The 20665-nt window shown below is 47.6% G+C and overlaps 1 protein-coding gene across 1 annotated transcript in view; it reads right to left on the bottom strand.

The window, feature by feature from the left end:
- LOC143296656 (bile acid-CoA:amino acid N-acyltransferase-like) overlaps positions 1-17763 on the bottom strand; it is a 35564-nt gene extending 17801 nt beyond the window's left edge. The window contains exons 1-3 of the mRNA XM_076608685.1: positions 17695-17763; positions 13311-13581; positions 12457-12726 (exon numbers count right to left, since the gene is read on the bottom strand). Coding sequence (XP_076464800.1) covers positions 12457-12726; positions 13311-13581; positions 17695-17763 — 610 coding nt within the window. The remainder of the gene's footprint in view (positions 1-12456; positions 12727-13310; positions 13582-17694) is intronic.
- Between the last annotated feature and the right edge of the window lie 2902 nt (positions 17764-20665).

The following is a 20665-nucleotide window of genomic DNA, read 5'->3' as shown; positions in this document are numbered from 1 at the left end:
TTAACCTGCAATGACTCATCTCCAGGTCCTGATGAAATTCATTATCAATTGTTGAAACATTTGCCTGATGAAAGCCTTGAAATACTGCTTAAAATTTACAATCTTATCTGGACTACTGATTACTTTCCACCTTCCTGGCGTAAAGCGCTTATCATTCCCATTCCTAAGGCTGGAAAAGACCTTTCTAATCCTTCAAACTACAGACCTATTGCTCTTACTAGTTGCATTTGTAAACTAATGGAAAAAATGGTGAACAGTAGACTGATGTGGAAACTAGAAACAGATGGACTTTTAGCCAAAGAGAAGTGTGGATTCAGGAAGCATCACTCTACCCTTGACCATTTAGTCCGATTAGAAACTGCTATACGAAATGCTTTCTTAAATAAACAGCATGTGGTAGCTATCTTTTTTGATCTGGAGAAAGCATATGACACCACCTGGAAAAAGGGAATACTTCATGATCTTCATGAATGGGTTTTCGAGGCCACCTTCCTCAATTTATAGACAAATTCTTAGAAGACCGTACTTTTCAAGTTCGAGTAGGTTCTACTCTCTCAGATCTTCATGAACAGGAAATGGGCGTTCCACAAGGGAGCATTCTGTCACCTGCTCTTTTTAGTATCAAAATAAATAATATAGTTAACTCTGTAAACAATGACAATGACTCCTCTCTCTTTGTTGATGATTTTGCTTTATATGCAAGTGGGAGTTTCTACCCTGGCATTCAACGCCGGCTTCAGCTCTGTGTTGACAAGATCCAAAATTGGGCAGAAGAAAATGGTTTCACTTTCTCAATTGGCAAAACACAATCTATCCATTTTCACAATTACCGCCATTTTTTTCCAGATCCTGAGATTCATCTAGGGAAATCAAAAATTCCAGCTCTTAAAGAGGTGAAATTCCTCGGGGTTATTTTTGATCAGAAATTGAACTTCCTTAGTCATCTAAAACATTTAAAAATTTCATGCCAAAAAGCTCTAAATATTATAAGAATTGTTGCACATACAGAGTGGGGTGCAGATAAGAAAACCCTTTTGCACCTCTATAGAGCACTTGTCCGTTCTAAACTTGATTATGGTTGTGTTGTCTATGGTTCAGCAAGACCTTCCTACCTAAAGATGCTGGACCCTGTTCATCATCAGGGACTCCGACTCTGTTTGGGAGCTTTCCGTACTACACCGGTACATAGTTTATATGCAGAAGCTGGAGAGCCATCTCTTTCAAATCGTAGACTGAAACTTTCTATGAACTACTACCTTAAATTAGTTTCTGAAGTAGAAAACCCAGCTCACAACAATATTTATAAACCAAAGTTTAAATCCAGATTTGATAACAACCCAAAGTGTACACCTCCATTGGGAATCCGAATGCTTCAATACATTCAAGAAGCCCAAATTGATCCTACATTAATAGATACTGAATTTAAAATTCCTGAGGAACCTCCATGGACTTTTGAAACTCCTGAAATCTTATTTGATCTCACCATCTTCAAGAAAGACTGTACCAGTTCACTGGTCTATAAAAAGTTGTTTTCCGAACTCTGCCAGAAATATCCATTATATCAGAAAATTTTTACGGATGGCTCAAAATCTGAGGAGGGAGTGGCTGCTTCTGCTTTTTGTCCGACTTCTCCCTCCCAAAGACTCGCGAAACATATTCTGTCAGACAGTTCTGTGTTTACTGCAGAGCTAACTGCTTTAAATCTAGCTTTAAATGCTATATTGCAATCATCTAATCGTAAATTTGTTGTTTTTTCTGACTCGCTTTCTTCTCTGGCTCATCGTAATATTGATCATCCCAAACTTCGAGAATTCTTCAGTTTGTTTACCCATCTTAAAAGAAATGGTTTTGTAATCATTCTGGCTTGGGTGCCCGGTCATGTGGGCATTCAAGGGAACGAAATAGCAGATAATCTGGCTAAGAGTGCTGTTAGAGAGAAACAATGTAAGTTTTATATTCCTTTTACTGATTTTAAACCCAAAGTTCATCGGTATACTAAAGATCTCTGGCAGAAAGAATGGAATGAACAAATAGATAACAAATTATTTAAAATACGACCAAATCTTCAAGAGACTCTGCCTATGGCTGTGGTGAATCGAAAAGAAATGACAGTGCTGTGCCGACTTCATACAGGTCATACATACATCACACATTCCTACCTCCTGAAAGGAGAAGAAGCTCCTTGGTGTATTCCGTGTGATGAACCACTCACTGTGCAACATATTCTGATTGATTGTTGGGACTTTTATGACACACGACGGGGTTTTTTTTACAGCAGATTCATTGAGAACGTTGTTCCGTGATGTCCCTCCGTGGACAATATTGCAATATTTAAAAGAAATAAATATTTCTAATAGTATTTAATATAGTATATGCTTAGTATAAAAGTTGTGAAATTTTTATCATGGAGTGATCACAGTGCAGTAGAAAGCTGAAAACATTGGGGTGGCCCATCTGCGGTGACCAGACTTTGAATGGTGGATAGCCCTGATATGGCCTTCATGGTCGGCTGGGCTCTAAGCAATATTCTTAATTTAATTTAATTTTAACCCCCACCTCCCCCTCTCACACATACACACACACACACACAAACACACACACACACACACACACATGCACACACGCACGTGCACAGAACTCTACTGACACTTGTGTACACTTACACTCTCGCGCATGCACAAACGCACTCAAAAATACAGACCCACACATGCACACACGCACAGAGGCTGCCACTGATTGGCCGCAAGAGGGATGGGAAAAGATCTCTGATGCCAAGAACGTGGCGTCTAGTGTGTTGCTCAGTCTATTGTATTTGGAAAAGCCCACAGAGACTGTTCCGTTTTGAAGAAATTTGCGCAATGTTGGTTTGGAAATGATGCCGATATTTGATTAGCAAAGCATCGTGCTCTACCTTTCATGTTAGACTTACGGCCACTCCCTCTCTCTGCTTTTATTTCTTTGAGGCGATCGATGGTGTGATGGCCTTGTACCTGTTCTTTTTGATATTCTTTGATTTTTCTGAGGATTTCCGATTTTCCTAGATGTAGGCCGCTCGTTGGTGTTGCGTTACCAGCAAGTCTGTCAGCTCGCTCATTTCCCTTAACACCTGCATGTGTCACAGCTTCAACTTCCATCGTTAGGCTGGAGGTTGTGACTTTGTAGGCAGCATTCTCTTCCCTAACTGGTTTTCCATTTTGTTTCGCAGTGAATCCCCAACCGGATTGGTCTTTGGTGACTCGGCCATCTGTGTATATGATGATGTCCTCTTCTTTACTGTTTTCTTCTATGAGTAGTTTCACTTCTGCATCAGTTTTGCCCTCTGGCCATTCCCGACAATGTCTTCCTAGAGTGGGTGAAATGGCTGTGTTGAATAGATGGTTGAGGTTTTCGGGGTTTTTCTCCCATTCTTTTGTTTCTTTCAGGTCTTGTAGTCGGCATACTAGCTGGATTGTGTCTTCTGCTTGCCCCATCCATGATCTTCCTCGTCCTAGGCGGCTGCCTTTTGGTTCTTTGACTGCGTCATGCAGTGGGTTTTGAGGGTTTTCTAATGCTTTGAAGTAGGTCTTGACCTGTTCTAACTTGTTTCTGGCCTGCACTGAAGGAAGGTCAAGCAGGTATGGCATGGTTTCTGTGGGCGTGTCTTTTGTTGTTCCAAGGATCAGCCTCATAGCTTAATTTTGAACTCTTTCTAATTTTAGGAGGTTGCTTTGAGACGGTGTCGTTAGCCCAAGTCCGTAGTCGATCACACTGAGGACGAGTGATTGGTATAGCAGGAAGAGGTGGCGTCAATACCTTTGGTTGCCATTGCTTTTAAGACTGAAAGGCCCTTTTTGCATTTGAGACTCCGATAAACACGAGGCAAGTGATATTACTTTATTTCGCTTAAAAGTCTGCTTTTTTGTTCTCAACATTTTTTTTGTAAGTCTTCCTTGCCTGTACATAATCTTTTCTATCGTCATCTTCTCTTGTTGCTCTAAATTTATTGAGTTTTCCCCTTGTCTCTTTTTTCATTTGCTGACATTATCAAACCATTCTGAACGCTTCTTACCCTTTGTCCCAGAGTTTATTTTCATCATGCAAATGCGAGCAGACTTTAAACAGTCAACAAACAAGGATAATGCATAGTCAATATCTTCGTCTGCATAAATCATTGCGGAATTCAGTTTGTCTTGTAAAATGGGACTCTTAAGCTGGTACACGAATTCACATTCTTTATCTGAATTCCACACGATTTTGGAGGGAATTTCTTTACTTTTTCTAGTATTCTCAGCACAGGCTGAAAGTTTAGCATTAGTTCTACATTTCAATATAACTAGCAGATGATCTGACTCCATAACTCTCTACGACAAGAGACACGAAATCTATGGAGGTAAATAATTCTAATGACGACAAACAGTAATCTACTGTGCTGGAACCTGAAACACCTATGTATGTACACCTGTCATCAAAATTATTATCATACAGACCATTCAGGATCAGGCAGTCAAACATACTGCAAAATTCAAGGAGTTGGTCACCAGAATGATTCGTGTGTTCATCCTGGGAAATTCTTGGGAAAGGGGACTCATCCATACTATGAAAAACACCAACATCGAAATTCTCAATACACTGGATATTTCTCGTCGCGGTTCTTGCGTTTAGGTCCCCAGAAATGAGCAAATGGAATTTGTGCTGATTACTTAGATTACTTGCGTAGAATCAGCTCTATCCGCCACTATCTCTCAACTGATGCAACCAAGACACTTGTATGCTCTCTGGTTCTCTCAAGATTGGATTACTGCAACTCTCTTTTGGCCGGCCTTCCCAAATACCTGTTAGACAGACTCCAACGAATTCAGAATAACGCTGCCAGACTCATTTGCAGAGCTTCTAAATTTGACTATGTTTCTCCTCTCCTTCAGTCTCCACTGGTTGCCTGTTTCTGATCGAATAGACTATAAGCTATCCACTCTGACCTTTTCTGCAGTCAACGGATCTGGCCCCAAGTATCTTTCTGAACTCGTCCATATCTATACCCCGTCCCGCCAGCTCCGTTCTTCCTCTGATACTCGACTTCTCAGGATACCTCACGTCAGAAGTAAGACCTATGGACACAGATCGTTTTCTTTTCAATCGCCAAAGACGTGGAACAAGCTCCCTGATAACATCCGTCATTCTGATTCCCTCGCATCTTTTAAATCTCGTCTCAAAACTCACCTTTTCCCTCAGCAATAAGTTCAATTGTGGCAGGTCCACTTCCTTTTCGTTAGGTGTGCTTGACTATGTGTGTATACATATGTATGTGTACATAACTACATGCATGTATATGAATGTGTATTGTGTGTGCGTGTGTTTATGTAAGTTTGTGCCTGCCTATGTGTGCGTATGTGTTAGGGTAGCTGTTAGATACACATGTATCCTCCCGAAACCTGGAGGGGGTCAGGCTGGTGTTCTCCTGACCCACTCCCGGGAGGGTCACTACCTTGTCGTGGTCGGGAGGCTTAGTGGCCAGTGATCGAGCGAGCTATGTCGGCGGGGGCATCAGTGCTTCTTGGGGTTTGGTGCTCTGGTCCCAGGTCTTAATTGACAGCCTACATAGCCATCGTAGCTGTTAGGGCTGAATAAGTGGTGGTTTTGTACTGATGCCCCTGATAGGGCTTCCCATGCCGAACAGGTCGTGAGTGAGGCCCAAACTAAACGTGACCCACTGTCCCTTTCGCTATTCTTTGTTCTTCTTTTTACCGCCTCTTTTCTGTCCTCAGCTCCCCATCAAGCCTTCTTTTCCACATTCTTTTTTTCTCTGCGGCCTTCTTTAGGCCCGCCGTGTTTGCCGTGCGGCGCGACCTGTGATGGAGGGGAATGAGATCCTGGGGATTGAGAGAGCACGCTGCTCTCAACACATCCCTTTGGCTCGGACCTCTCCTAAGACAGGCGGCACACATTGGCCCGTGTGTGTCAATCGGCTACCCCTTCGTGGGGCTGGGTCAAGACTGGCAGTTTAGTGGCTGACGAAGGTAACCCCCGTAGTGCTCGGCTCTCTGTCCCCGGGAGCTGGGCATGATCGGGGGGGAGCACGTTGGAGCTGGGCTGCTGGTTGTATATCCCTCCCGAAACCTGGAAGGGGTCAAGCTGGTGTTCCCTTGACCCTGGCCCCTAAGTTGGACCCCATGGTGGGTGGGTAAGGGAGGGATGAATTCACATTTTTCTTTCAACATGAATCCTAAACAAATACACCCCCCCAAACTCGGAAAAAGACGACGACAGGGAACGGACGACTCAGACTCTGAGTCGGAGGTCGTCGAGACCTCTGGTTTTTGGCCATCGTGGCTAGTGATGGAGGGCGCTGATGACGACAAGCCCTTGTCGGCTCTCAGCCCCTTCGCTGTCCAGAAGGGCTTTCAGTGTCTGGCAGGATCGCTCAGATCCATCAAGAGGCTGAGGAGCGGAGCGTTTTCAGTACAGACAGAATCCAAAAGACAGACACAGCTCCTTCTCAAGGCGACCACTTTCGTGGATAGGGCAGTGAAGATTTCCCCTCACAAAGGTCTCAACTGCTCAAAGGGAGTCATCAGATGCCCGGAGTTGAAAGGTGTGTCTGAGGCCGAGATCAAGAGCGAACTGTCCTCTCAGGGAGTGACCGATGTGTACAGGGTGACGGTGAGGAAGGGGTCGGACAGAGTCCCGACCAACACTTTCTTCCTCACCTTCTGCTGCCCGGATGTCCCCAAGGACATTCGGGTCGGATACCTGCTAGTTAATGTCAGCCTGTACGTACCGTCCCCTCTGAGATGCTTTAAGTGTCAGAAATTCGGACACGTGAGAGACAGATGTAAGGAGGAAGAGGCGTGTGGCACCTGTTCGAAGGCGGCGCACCAGGGCGATTGCGTCAGTGCAGCCCTGTGTGCGAACTGCGGAGGTGGCCACCCGTCCTCATCGAAGGACTGCCCCGCCTGGAAGAAAGAAAAACAAATTCAGAAAGTCAAGACAGAACAGAAAATTTCCTTCTTTGAGGCAAGGAAACAGGTGGAGGCCGCGTCGCCTAGGACGTCGTATGCCTCTGTCGTCAGATCCGGGACGGTGGACGTCGCAGTCCAGACGACGTCCACAGGAACGCAGACGGACGACTTAACCGCCTCGTCGGAACCGTTGGCCTTGGGTGGAGGCGCTGTGTCCACCCCTTCCCATCCTGCGCGGCAGTCCTCAGGGGCTGCTGGGCGGGAGAGAAAAGCCTCGGGCGGAGGCACGTTGTCCGCCTCCCTCCCCACCCCACCCCCCGGCCCCCCTCGCCCCGCCTCTCGTCTGCCTGGCCCTCGGGCTGGCGGAAGTGGCCGGAAGCCCCCCGCACCTCCAAAACTCAAGGAGGGGAGGGCTGCGGCCACGGCGGGATCGGGAGGGGCCGAGGTGGTGGATATTCCGACCCGGTCGGAACCCGAAAAATTTATGTCAAAGAACAAATATTCCATCCTGGCGGACCTTGAGCCACCGCAAGTGGAGGAGCAGGGGGGTAGCGATGGAATAGGCTGCTGCTTTATTTTTTTTAAAAAAAACCTTTTTAATGGCAGTGATCCACTGGAATATCCGGGGATTCTATGCCAACTTCCAGGAACTCCAGCTGCTTTGTCGTGCTTTGAAACCTTCAGTGCTGGCACTGCAGGAGACTCTGCAAAGAGATGGCAAGGTTTTATCTCTCTCTGGTTTTAACTCCGTTTTTAAACCCGCTCAACCGAAGCAAGAGGGGTTGACGGGAGGTGTCGCTCTTTTTATTCGAAAGTCCCTTTTATACAGTACAGTTCTTTTAAGCACCCCTTTACAGGCGGTGGCAGTCAGTCACGCTCGAGAAAACCATCACTGTCTGCTCTCTCTACCTTCCCCCTTCCGTCCGTGTTCTGAGGCAGGACCTCATGGCCTTAGTGGTCGGCGAGGCTCTAAGCACCATAATTTCATTTCATTTCATGAACCTGGTCGACCAGCTCCCACGTCCGTTTTTACTGTTGGGCGACTTCAACGGACACTCCCCGCTCTGGGGAAGTGAGATGACATCAGCCCGAGGTCTTCTCTTAGAAAACCTTCTCTCTGACATGGACTTGTGCTGTCTTAACGACAAGTCTCCCACTTACCTGCATCTGCCCTCTGGAAAGCTCTCGTGTTTAGATCTGTCGGTCTGCGATCCATCGTTGGTCCTGGACTACGAGTGGAAAGTGCACGACGATCTGCACGGGAGTGACCACTTTCCTGTCGTCCTCCGCCCCACAGATGGGGAAGGTGACTCTCTGCCTGACCGCCTGTACTACGACAAAGCAGACTGGAGTTTTTTTACCACCAAGATAAGAGCGGAGCTGCAGGAAGAAACAGTATTGAAAAGCAAGGACCCTGCTGACGCTCTGACTCGGATCGTTTTAGATTGCGCCAAAGCAGCAGTCCCATCGTCTACCTCCAAGCCTCAGGTCCCTAGAACGCCCTGGTTCAACGCGGAATGTCGGGAGGCCCGCAAGTCTCGGAAGAGAGCGCAGCGATGCGTCTTTCGGAGACCGGAGTCCGATAGCGTTCGAACCCATCAACAGCTGAGGGCGAAAGCCAGGTATGTTTTTAAAAAGAGCCAGAGGAAGTCTTGGAGAGATTTCTGCTCTTCCTTAACCTCCAACACACCCAAGAAGAAAGTGTGGAGGGTTTTAAAAAGAATTAAGGGCAAAAACGCATGCCCGACCTTCCACCATCTTAAACTTTCAGACGCTCTGGTCACAGAGAAGAAAGCAGTTGCCAATTTGCTTGCCTCCACAATAGAACAGAACTCGAGATCTGCTAACAAATCTGCTCGCTTTCTTAAAACCAAAAACCTGTCAGAAAAAACACCATGTGACTTCTTTTCCGACAACACAGAGAATTACAACCTTCCTTTCACAATGAACGAACTTAAATCTGCCCTTCAGACCTGTACGGATTCCTGTCCAGGAATGGACAAAGTCCATTATAAACTCCTAAAGCACCTTCCCCAAACCTGTCTGGACACCCTGCTTAAAGTTTATAACCACATCTGGGTCACAGGTTTCTTTCCACCCTCCTGGCGGAAAGCCCTCATAATCCCACTGCCGAAACCGGGAAAAGACCCCTCGAACCCCTCCAACTACCGCCCAATTGCACTGACCAGCTGCGTCTGCAACTGATGGAGAAGATGGTCAACGGTAGACTGATGTGGAAACTAGAGACCGACGGCCTTCTGGCGAAGGAACAATGCGGTTTCTGCAAGCATCGCTCTACCGTTGACCATCTGGTTCGTCTGGAAACCACGATAAGAAATGCTTTCGTCAACAAACATGTGGTGGCCATATTTTTTGACCTGGAGAAAGCTTACGATACCACGTGGAAATTTGGTATTCTTTCCGACTTGCACAAGCTCGGCTTCCGAGGACACCTGCCTCAGTTTATCCACAATTTTTTACAAGACAGACAATTCCAGGTGAGAGTCGGCACCACCCTGTCCGACATTCACGAGCAGGAGCTGGGTGTCCCGCAGGGGAGCATCCTGTCGCCGGCTCTGTTCAGCATCAAAATTAATGACATCGTTCAATCCGTTCAGAAAGGATCGGACAGCTCGCTGTTCGTGGATGATTTTGCCTCATATGCAACCGGCAGCACGTACGCCAGCATCCAGCGACGGCTTCAGCTCTGCGTCAACAAAATCCAGTGTTGGGCAGAGGAGAATGGCTTCACATTTTCGTCCTCCAAAACTGAATGCATCCACTTTCATAATTTTCGCCAATTCTATCAGGACCCTGAAATCCGTCTGGGAACATCCACCATCCCGGCGGTCAAGGAAGCCAGATTTCTAGGGGTCGTCTTCGATCAGAAGCTGAATTTTCTCAGCCACATTAAACAGCTGAAAATATCTTGCCTAAAAGCCCTGAACATCATCCGAGTTGTGGCACACACGAACTGGGGTGCTGATAAGAGGACTCTCTTGCACCTCTACAGAGACCCTGGTCCGGTCCAAACTGGATTATGGAAGTGTTGTATACGGCTCGGCCAGACCGTCCTACCTGAAACTGTTGGACCCTGTACACCACCAAGGGCTCCGTCTCAGCTTAGGTGCTTTCCGCACAACCCCTGTGCACAGCCTGTACGCAGAGGCGGGGGAACCGCCTCTTTCCAACCGCAGACTGAAGCTGACCCTGAACTATTATTTGAAATTGTTTTCGGAACCTACAAACCCTGCTTACGATGCTGTATTCAACAACCCTTTCGATAAGAAATTTACAGACAACCCAAACTGCATACCTCCTCTCGGACTCCGCATTCAGCCGCACTTGGAAAATGCCAGTGGCATCTCAGATTTCTCTAAGTTCCCTGACAGCCCCCCGTGGACCTTTACAACACCTGAGGTCCGATTCGATCTGGCCTCGTACCGTAAGGACACCACCAGTTCTCTGGCCTACAGAACCTACTTTTCGGAACTGTGCCACAAATTCCCCACCTTTCAAGGCATCTTCACTGACGGTTCCAAGTCAGAGGACGGAGTCGCCGCATCTGCGTTCTGTCCCGCCTTTCCTGACCGGCCCTCAACGGAACACATCCTGTCTGACAGCTCGGTATACACCGCGGAACTGACCGCACTGGTCCTGGGGTTAAAAATGGTTCTCTCTTCCAAACAGAAGAGATTCATGATCTTTTCCGACTCCTTATCAGCCCTGGAGGCGATCGCCTGCAGGAATATCACTCATCCCAAACTGCTGGAATTTTATGAAACTTTTACTCTCGCAACGAAGAAAGGATACGAGGTTGTGTTGGCCTGGGTTCCCGGACATGTTGGCATTCGTGGTAACGAAAGGGCGGACCTGCTGGCCAGGAACGCTGTAAAGAAAGAATTGTCCAGATCCTTGGTACCCTATACAGCCATGAAGCGGAAGGTCAATACTTACGTTAAGGATCTTTGGCAAGAGAAGTGGAACACCCAGATGGACAACAAGCTCTTCCAGATCCGTCCGGACCTGGGGGAGACCCTCCCTTCGGGGGTGAAGAACAGAAAGGAGGAATCTGTGCTGTGCAGACTGCGTACGGGGCACACTTTTTTTACTCATTCTTACTTGTTGAAGGGGGAGGAGGCCCCTCGATGCGTTCCCTGTGACGAGCCTCTCACCGTGAAACACGTGCTCCTTGACTGTTGGGATCTGCATGACGTTAGACGCAGACATTACACGGCGGTTTCTTTGAAGACTTTGTTTCGTGATGTCCCTCCGTGGGCGCTGATGGACTTCTTAAAAGAAGTGAACCTTTTTAACCAGATTTGAAGGTTTTAAACTATGGAAGGCTTTTTTTTTAACTTTGGAGTGGAAAGTTTGAAGTGGTGACTCGTTTTAATTGGTTGTTTTTTTTTAGCCTTGTAGCAGTAATTGACGCGGCGATAGCCTTGAGATGGCCTTAGTGGTCGGCGAGGCTCTAAGCACCATAATTTCATTTCATTTCAGATACACATGTATGTTAAAATGTATGTATGCAGTGTGTGTGTGCGTGCGTGCGTGCGTGTGTGTGTGTGTGTGTGTGTGTGTCGGGGGGGGGGGGGGGGGTGTCACATTTTGGTGTGTGTACGTAACATAGATAAAATGTTTTTGTATTTGTATTTGTATTTCTTTTTATCACAACAGATTTCTCTGTGTGAAATTCGGGCTGCTCTCCCCAGGGAGAGTGCGTCGCTACACTACAGCGCCACCCATTTTTTTGTATTTTTTCCTGCATGCAGTTTTATTTGTTTGTCCTATCGATGTGGATTTTTCTATAGAATTTTTCCAGGAAGAACCCTTTTGTTGCCGTGGGTTCTTTTACGTGCGCTAAGTGCATGCTGCACACGGGACCTCGGTTTATCGTCTCATCCGAATGACTAGCGTCCAGACCAACACTCAAGGTCTAGTGGAGGGGGAGAAAATATCGGCGGCTGAACCGTGATTCGAACGAGCGCGCTCAGATTCTCTCGCTTCCTAGGCGGACACGTTACCTCTAGGCCATCACTATTATGTTATCAAAAGCGTTTTTGTAAAGCACCTAGAGCAGATTACTGGATAGTGTGCTATATAAGTATCCATTATTATTATTATTATTATTATTATTATTATTACTTATGTTAAGAATACATTGCTCTAGTCGTTCAATGCCATATCCGTCCTGGTAATTTTTCCAGAAGTGTGAATCATACGGAGGTATATAAGCACATAGCCATATTATGTCTTCGGATGTGTCAAATAGGCGCTGTCTGTCTTTATCAAAACCAGGTTGTCAATATCTGTTTTAATATTTTCAATATAAGAGCTATATATTTTTTTCACCATGACAGCTACTCCACCTGAATACCTTCCTTGGTGAGAAAGTTTTTTTTTGCTTTTGAATAATAAATTGACGGTGAGAGAGACAGAGACAGAAACATAGACAGAGACAGAGAGGTCCACATTCATTCAAAGTAATGTTTCTAATCTTGAAGACAGACTCACTCACCAGGAGGCAAGAACATCACTCCCCGTACACCCCCTTCCTTCACAGGTATCCGTCTCACGTCTGCCGACCTCTTCAACCTGGTCACTGTGGTGCTGTATAGAGGTTTCTGGGTCGTCTCCTTGAAAACCAGATCCTCCACAGACCAGTGACCCAGATAGAGGGACAGCGTGTACAGGACAGGGTCTTCCCCGTTCTTCACCAGCATGCGGACGTTCTGAGGGCCAGAGGGGCAGGGGCTCAGACTCCAGAACGGTCCCATAGGGTCCACACCTGACACACATGTGGGAAACTGGGTTGACACACCTGACTGAGGAAGATCATCAGATGTGATTGTTTCAACATAATTTGATATCTTTTTTTCTTTATCCAAATGCAGTAAGCCACCAAATTCCATATAAAACTATACCAAGAGTTATGAAAAGACTGGCTTTCTAGGAAACTTCATGGTCACACTGTGAATATTTAAGTACACGTGAAAAGCAATGCCTTTGGAAAACAAAATATTCGAGCTGACTTTAAACAACTGGACACTTAATTTTTAGATGCATTGACAATGACCAATTCCTTAAACCCGCACAAATCAAGGTGAAAAGAGAGAACACACATCGTGTTTTGCTTTTTATCTGAAACCTATTTGATCAAATCCAAGAAAGCACTATATACAGCTTACCTTAACAACAACAAGAACAAACACAGACTCCAGTAAATGGCTTTGGGCTGTGTCAAACATTTCAGGAACATATTCCTTCAAAAATATACATATTTCACAAGACATGTTAGAGGGGTTGAGTAGACATGATCATACATGTCGGAAAAATCCTGTCTCTCCTACCTTCGTTTTCAACTTAAAATACCTGTGTACGTTCCTCCAACTGAAGCATCTCGACTCAGGTCAAGGTCACCTTCCTCACTGGACACGTAGTGACCACACGAGGTAAATGTCACAGGCTGTCTGTTCCACTCTTGCTGTGTCGTGGCATGCAGTGTGACCTTGGCCTTCGTTGGCAGTCCTTGAACTTTGATGTGAACTTTCTGGTCAAAGAGGCTGACCTTGGGTGTGACCTGTATGGGGTCTGGTTGGGAGGACACGTGGAGGTGATGGGTGGGGTGCTGCACGGAAATCCGCTGTAACAGGGTACTTTGCTTCCTTGAGCACGCCGATGCTGTGAAGAATCAATCTGTGAGTGAATTGTTACATTATAATCACATCTTATAAAGTTGTATCTGTACCAAAGGAATATCACACACCAAACTAAACAAACATACCAATCAATATTTAAGGTAAAGACAACTACCTGCGACAATTGTTGGACTCGTCTCTAAGGTTGATTACCCTAAACAGTACTCAGATAAGCTACAAAACACCTCCCGAAACCTGGAGGGGGTCAGGCTGGTGTTCTCCTGACCCACTCCCGGGAGGTTCACTACCTTGTCGTGGTCGGGAGGCTTAGTGGCCAGTGATCGAGCGAGCTATGTCGGCGGGGGCATCAGTGCTTCTTGGGGTTTGGTGCTCTGATCCCAGGTCTTAATTGACAGCCTACATAGCCATCGTAGCTGTCAGGGCTGAATAAGTGGTGGTTTTGTACTGATGCCCCTGATAGGGCTTCCCATGCCGAACAGGTCGTGAGTGAGGCCCAAACTAAACGTGACCCACTGTCCCTTTCGCTATTCTTTGTTCTTCTTTTTACCGCCTCTTTTCTGTCCTCAGCTCCCCATCAAGCCTCCTTTTCCACATTCTTTTTTTCTCTGCGGCCTTCTTTAGGCCCGCCGTGTTTGCCGTGCGGCGCGACCTGTGATGGAGGGGAATGAGATCCTGGGGATTGAGAGAGCACGCTGCTCTTAACACATCCCTTTGGCTCGGACCTCTCCTAAGACAGGCGGCACACATTGGCCCGTGTGTGTCAATCGGCTACCCCTTCGTGGGGCTGTGTCAAGACTGGCAGTTTAGTGGCTGACGAAGGTAACCCCAGTAGTGCTCGGTTCTCTGTCCCCGGGAGCTGGGCATGATCGGGGGGGAGCACGTTGGAGCTGGGCTGCTGGTTGTATATCCCTCCCGAAACCTGGAAGGGGTCAAGCTGGTGTTCCCTTGACCCTGGCCCCTAAGTTGGACCCCATGGTGGGTGGGTAAGGGAGGGATGAATTCACATTTTTTTCAACATGACTTCCAAAAAATCACACACCCCTAACTCGGGTAAAAGACGAAGACAGGGAACGGACGACTCGGACTCCAATTCGGAGGTCGTTGAGAGCTCTGGATTTTGGCCATCATGGCTGGTGATGGAGGGCGCTGATGACGACAAGCCGTTGTCGGCTCTCAGCCCCTTCGCTATCCAGAAGGGCTTTCAGTGTCTGGCAGGATCGCTGAAGTCCATCAAGAGGCTGAGGAGCGGAGCATTTTTAGTTCAGACGGAGTCCAAAAGGCAGACACAGCTCCTTCTGAAGGCGACCACTTTCGTGGATAGGGCGGTGAAGGTTTCCCCTCACAAAGGTCTCAACTGCTCAAAGGGGGTCATCAGATGCCCGGAGTTGAAAGGTGTGTCTGAGGCCGAGATCAAGAGCGAGCTGTCCTCTCAGGGAGTGAACGACGTGTACAGGGTGACGGTGAGGAAGGGGTCGGACAGAGTCCCGACCAACACTTTCTTCCTCACCTTCTGCTGCCCGGATGTCCCCAAGGACATTTGGGTCGGATACCTCATGGTCAGTGTAAGCTTGTATGTGCCGTCCCCTCTGAGATGCTTTAAATGTCAGAAATTCGGACACGCCAGGGACCGATGTAAGGAGGAAGAGGCGTGTGGCACCTGTTCGAAGGCGGCGCACCAGGGCGATTGCGTCAGTGCAGCCCGGTGTACGAACTGCGGAGGTGGCCACCCGTCCTCATCGAAAGACTGCCCCGCCTGGAAAAAAGAGAAACAAATCCAGAAGGTCAAGACCGAAAAAAAGATATCCTTCTTTGAGGCAAAGAAACAGGTGGAGGCCGCGTCGCCTAAGGCGTCGTATGCCTCTGTTGTCAGACCCAGGATGGTGGACGTCGCGGTCCAGACGACGTCCACAGGAACGCAGACGGACGACTTAACCGCCTTGTTAGAACCGTTGGCCTTGTGTGGAGGCGCCGTGTCCACCCCTTCCCATCCTGTGCGGCAGTCCTCAGGGGCTGCTGGGCGGGAGAGAAAAGCCTCGGGCGGAGGCACGTTGTCCGCCTCCCGCCCCACCCCACCCCCTGGCACCCCTCGCCCCGCCTCTCGTCTGCCTGGCCCTCGGGCTGGCGGAAGTGGCCAGAAACCCTGCATACCTCCAAAACTCAAGGAGGGGAGGGTTGCGGCCTTGACGGGATCGGGAGGGGCCGAGGTGGTGGATATTCCGACTCGGTCGGAATCGGAAAAATTTGTTTCGAAAAATAAATATTCCATCCTGGCGGACCTTGAGCCACCGCAAGCACAGGAGCAGGGGGTAGCGATGGAATAGGCTGCTGCTTTATTTTTTTTTAACCTTTTTTAATGGGAGTGATCCACTGGAACATCCGGGGGTTCCACGCCAATTTTCAGGAACTCAAGCTGCTTTGTCGTGCTTTGAAACCTTCAGTGCTGGCGCTGCTGGAGACTCTGCAAAGAGATGGCAAGGTTTTATCTCTCTCTGGTTTTAACTCCGTTTTTAAACCCGCTCAACCGAAGCAAGAGGGATTGACGGGAGGTGTCGCTCTTTTTATTCGCAAGTCCCTTTTATACAGTACAGTTCTTTTAAGCACCCCTTTACAGGCGGTGGCAGTGAGAGTCACGCTTGAGAAAACCATCACTTCTTCTCTCTCTACCTTCCTCCCTCCGTCCGTGTTCTGAGGCAGGACCTCATGAACCTGGTCGACCAGCTCCCACGTCCGTTTCTACTGTTGGGCGACTTCAATGGACACTCCCCGCTCTGGGGAAGTGAGATGACATCAGCCCGAGGTCTTCTCATGGAAAACCTTCTTTCAGACATGGACTTGTGCTGTCTTAATGACAAGTCTCCCACTTACCTGCATCTGCCCTCTGGAAAGCTCTCGTGTTTAGATCTGTCGGTCTGCGATCCATCGTTGGTCCTGGACTACGAATGGAAAGTGCACGACGATCTGCACGGGAGTGACCACTTTCCTGTCGTCCTCTGCCCCACAGATGGAGAAGGTGACTCTCTGCCTGACCGCTTGTATTACGACAAAGCAGACTGGAGTTTTTTTACCACCAAGATAAGAGCGGAGCTGCAGGAAGAAACAGTATTGAAAAGCAAGGACCCTGCTGACGCTCTGACTCGGATCGTTTTAGATTGCGCCACAGCAGCAGTCCCATCGTCTACCTCCAAGCCTCAGGTTCCTAGAACGCCCTGGTTCAACGCGGAATGTCGGGAGGCCCGCAAGTCTCGGAAGAGAACGCAGCGACGCGTCTTTCAGAGACCGGAGACTGATAGCGTTCGAACCCATCAACAGCTGAAAGCGAAAGCCAGGTATGTTTTTAAAAAGAGCCAGAGGAAGTCATGGAGAGATTTTTGCTCTTCCTTAACCTCCAACACACCCAAGAAGAAAGTGTGGAGGGTTTTAAAAAGAATTAAGGGCAAAAACGTATGCCCGACCTTTCACCATCTTAAACTTTCAGATGCTCTGGTCACAGAGAAGAAAGCAGTTGCCAATTTGCTTGCCTCCACAATAGAACAGAACTCGAGATCTGCTAACAAATCTGCTCGCTTTCTTAAAACCAAAAACCTGTCAGAAAAAACACCATGTAACTTCTTTTCTGACAACACAGAGAATTGCAACCTTCCTTTCACAATGAACGAACTTGCATCTGCCCTTCAGACCTGTACGGATTCCTGTCCAGGAATGGACGAGGTCCATTATAAACTCCTAAAGCACCTTCCCCAAACCTGTCTGGACACCCTGCTTAAAGTTTATAACCACATCTGGGTCACAGGCTTTTTTCCACCCTCCTGGCGGAAAGCCCTCATAATCCCACTGCCGAAACCGGGAAAAGACCCCTCGAACCCCTCCAACTACCGCCCAATTGCACTGACCAGCTGCATCTGCAAACTGATGGAGAAGATGGTCAACGGTAGACTGATGTGGAAACTAGAGACCGACGGCCTTCTGGCGAAAGAACAGTGCGGTTTCCGCAAGCATCGCTCTACCGTTGACCATCTGGTCCGTCTGGAAACCACTGTAAGAAATGCATTTGTAAAAAACATGTGGTGGCCATATTTTTTGACTTGGAGAAAGCTTACGATACCACGTGGAAGTTGCCCCCAGGGGTCTGGCTTCACGTCGCCGGGGGTGTTAGCGGGAGGATTCATGCATCTGATTGTTGCTTCCAATTGATGGTATAGTGATGTGGTTTGGATTGGTTGTTAGGTGGAGGGATTTTTGTTATGTTGAAATATTGTTTGTTGACGGGGTATGGGAAGCAGATTGGATGCATGAATTCTCCCGAACCAAAGACCCAAACGTGGTCAGCGTATCTGGCCCGTAATCCCACGTTTCTTACACTCGGCTAGGGGATGAATGGCTATACGTTAGTTAGTCGTGAGAGTGTACTGTCTGAATTCATGCGGGACGGTTTCAGGCAGACGGACGTCGAATTGACCATCCATTGTCCCTTCCCCAGCACGGCAGCTCTCCTGGGGTGACCGAATATTTACTGCCATCGCTGAGCCTACGCCTCATGCACAAACAAAATCAAAACTCTATAAAACGGAAACGAACGCACGGAAATGGAAATGAAATTGATTCTGATTCGGATGATGATGCTAGGAGGGAGTTTGGTAATTGGCCTTCTTTTTGGTGGTTGAACCCCTTGACAGTGATCACCCTCTGCGGACTCTGAGTCCCTTCGCAGTTGAAAAGGGAATATCTGCTATTGTGGGAGGCAAGGCAAAGGATGCGAAAAAGCTGAGGAATGGGACGCTGCTCATTGAATGTGCCACAAAAAAGCAATCTGACCAGTTACTGAAATCCTCAACTTTTGTGAACCGCCCTGTTAAAATATCCCCTCATAAGAGCCTCAATTCTTGTAAGGGGGTAATGAGATGTCGTGATTTGGAAGGTGTGTCGGAGGCTGAAATCAAGACGGAGCTGGCGTCGCAGGGGGTCACGGATGTGCATCGGGTCCATGTGAGGAAAGGCGCTGACCGAGTTCCAACCAATACCTTCTTTTTGACCTTCGGATCCACGGTACTACCAGAGACTCTCAGGGTGGGATATTTACGGGTCAACGTTTCTCTGTACGTGCCAACTCCGCTCAGGTGCTTCAAGTGCCAGAAGTTTGGCCACGTGCGGGATCGTTGCAGGGAGGAGGAGGTGTGTGGCACTTGTGCCAAGTCTCCCCACACAGGGGCATGTGTCAGTCCTGCCCTTTGTGTGAACTGTGGAGGTGACCATCCTTCTTCTGCAAAGACCTGCCCCACCTGGGTTAAAGAATCTACAATTCAACGGATAAAAGCAGAAAAAAAGTGCAGCTTTTCTGAGGCCAGGAAGTTGGTGAAAAACAGTGAACCAAAAGGTCAATCGTACGCCAGCGTTCTCAAAACCAAAGTAAAGATGGTAAGCATCGCTTGCCAGACAGAATGTACAGAGTTTACACACAAGAAAGGGTCAGTCGTCTCGGGTGGAGGCATTGTATCCACCCATTCTTCTTCTTCTTCTTCTTCTCCTTCTCTGCAGGGGTCCTCCGGTACTTCTGCAGTGAGGGAGAAAACTCCTTCTGGTAGGGGCGTACCATCTGCCTCTACCGCAGCTCCTTATCCCCAGACCGGATCCTCGGCTGGGGAGGGGAGTCACAAACCTGCTCCTCCTCCCAAGCCGGGGGGAGTACTTAAAAACCAGCGGGGGCGGGGAACTGTCTCCCATGGGAGAGCGGCTCTTCACAAGCCACCGGAACACAAAGCTCCTGGAGGAGATCGGAGGTGGTCTGTTCTCTCTGGGAGACAGAAAAAAGCTGAATTGAAGCTACAAAATCAATACAACCCTCTTTCGGACCAAGATGACTGTGATGATATGGACTACCAGGACAGCCCTGAGATGGCCTAAGTGGCCGGCTGGGCTATAAATATCATCAACATGAACACAATTTCTCAGTGGAATGTCAGAGGTATACAAGCTAGATATGAGGAACTTCTTACTTTCTGCTGTGATAAAAAACCAGCTGTACTGGCCATCCAGGAAACATTTCTGCCGGATGGTAAAGATTTTTCTATAAATGGCTACCACATTGAAAACACACCAGCAGATGTCACTGAAAAAGACGGTCTTACTGGAGGCGTATCCTTACTTATCCACAAATCTCTTTTGCACAGTCCTGTTCCCCTCATAACAAATTTACAAGCCGTAGCAACTAGAGTTAGTTTACATAAAACTATCACTATCTGCAACCTTTATCTCAGCCCTTCTATCCCAGTTCAAAAACAAGCCATTGAAAATCTTATTCAACAATTACCTAGACCATTTCTTCTCCTGGGTGACTTTAACGGTCATTCTCCACTCTGGGGAAGTGACCGCACATCTTCCAGAGGTCGCTTACTGGAAACTATCTTCTCTGATCTTGATCTCTGTGTCTTAAATGATGGATCTCACACTTTCTTTGACTCTAGAAATGGTACATTCTCATGCTTGGATCTGTCTGTATGTGACCCATCATTAGTCCTTGACTATGATTGGAAAGTACATGATGACCTGCATGGGAGTGACCACTTCCCTATTCTTATTTCTCCCAATGTTCGTGAGCCTATCTCTATTCCAGAACACTTTCTTCTGAATAAAGCCAACTGGGACCTTTTCTCTGCCATAGTTCATTCAAAAATGGATGAAAACAACATAATAAACTCTGATGATCCTGTCAAATCTCTCACAGATGTAATATTAAATAGTGCAAAAACGGCTATTCCTACCTCCAGTAGATCACCTCAACTTCCCAAAACACCTTGGTTTAATCAAGATTGTCGAGATATTTGCTCGGAGAGGGAAAAGGCTCAACGTAAGGTCTTTAAAAGACCAACCACAGACAACGTTAGAGCCCACCAACGTCTCCGAGCGAAATCAAGACATATCTACAAAATGAGCAGACGCAATTCCTGGAAAAAATTTGTTTCCACACTAAATTTTAAAACATCTACCAAGAAAGTATGGAAAGTTATAAAAAAGATCAAGGGTAAAAACACCTGCCCCTCTTTCCATCACCTGAAACTAAACGACCGCCTAATT

The sequence above is a fragment of the Babylonia areolata genome, chromosome 21 (genome assembly GCF_041734735.1).
Source record: "Babylonia areolata isolate BAREFJ2019XMU chromosome 21, ASM4173473v1, whole genome shotgun sequence".
Lineage (NCBI taxonomy): Eukaryota > Metazoa > Mollusca > Gastropoda > Neogastropoda > Buccinidae > Babylonia > Babylonia areolata.
Note: the sequence above shows the minus strand (reverse complement) of the source record. Positions and strands in the feature narration are given on the sequence as shown.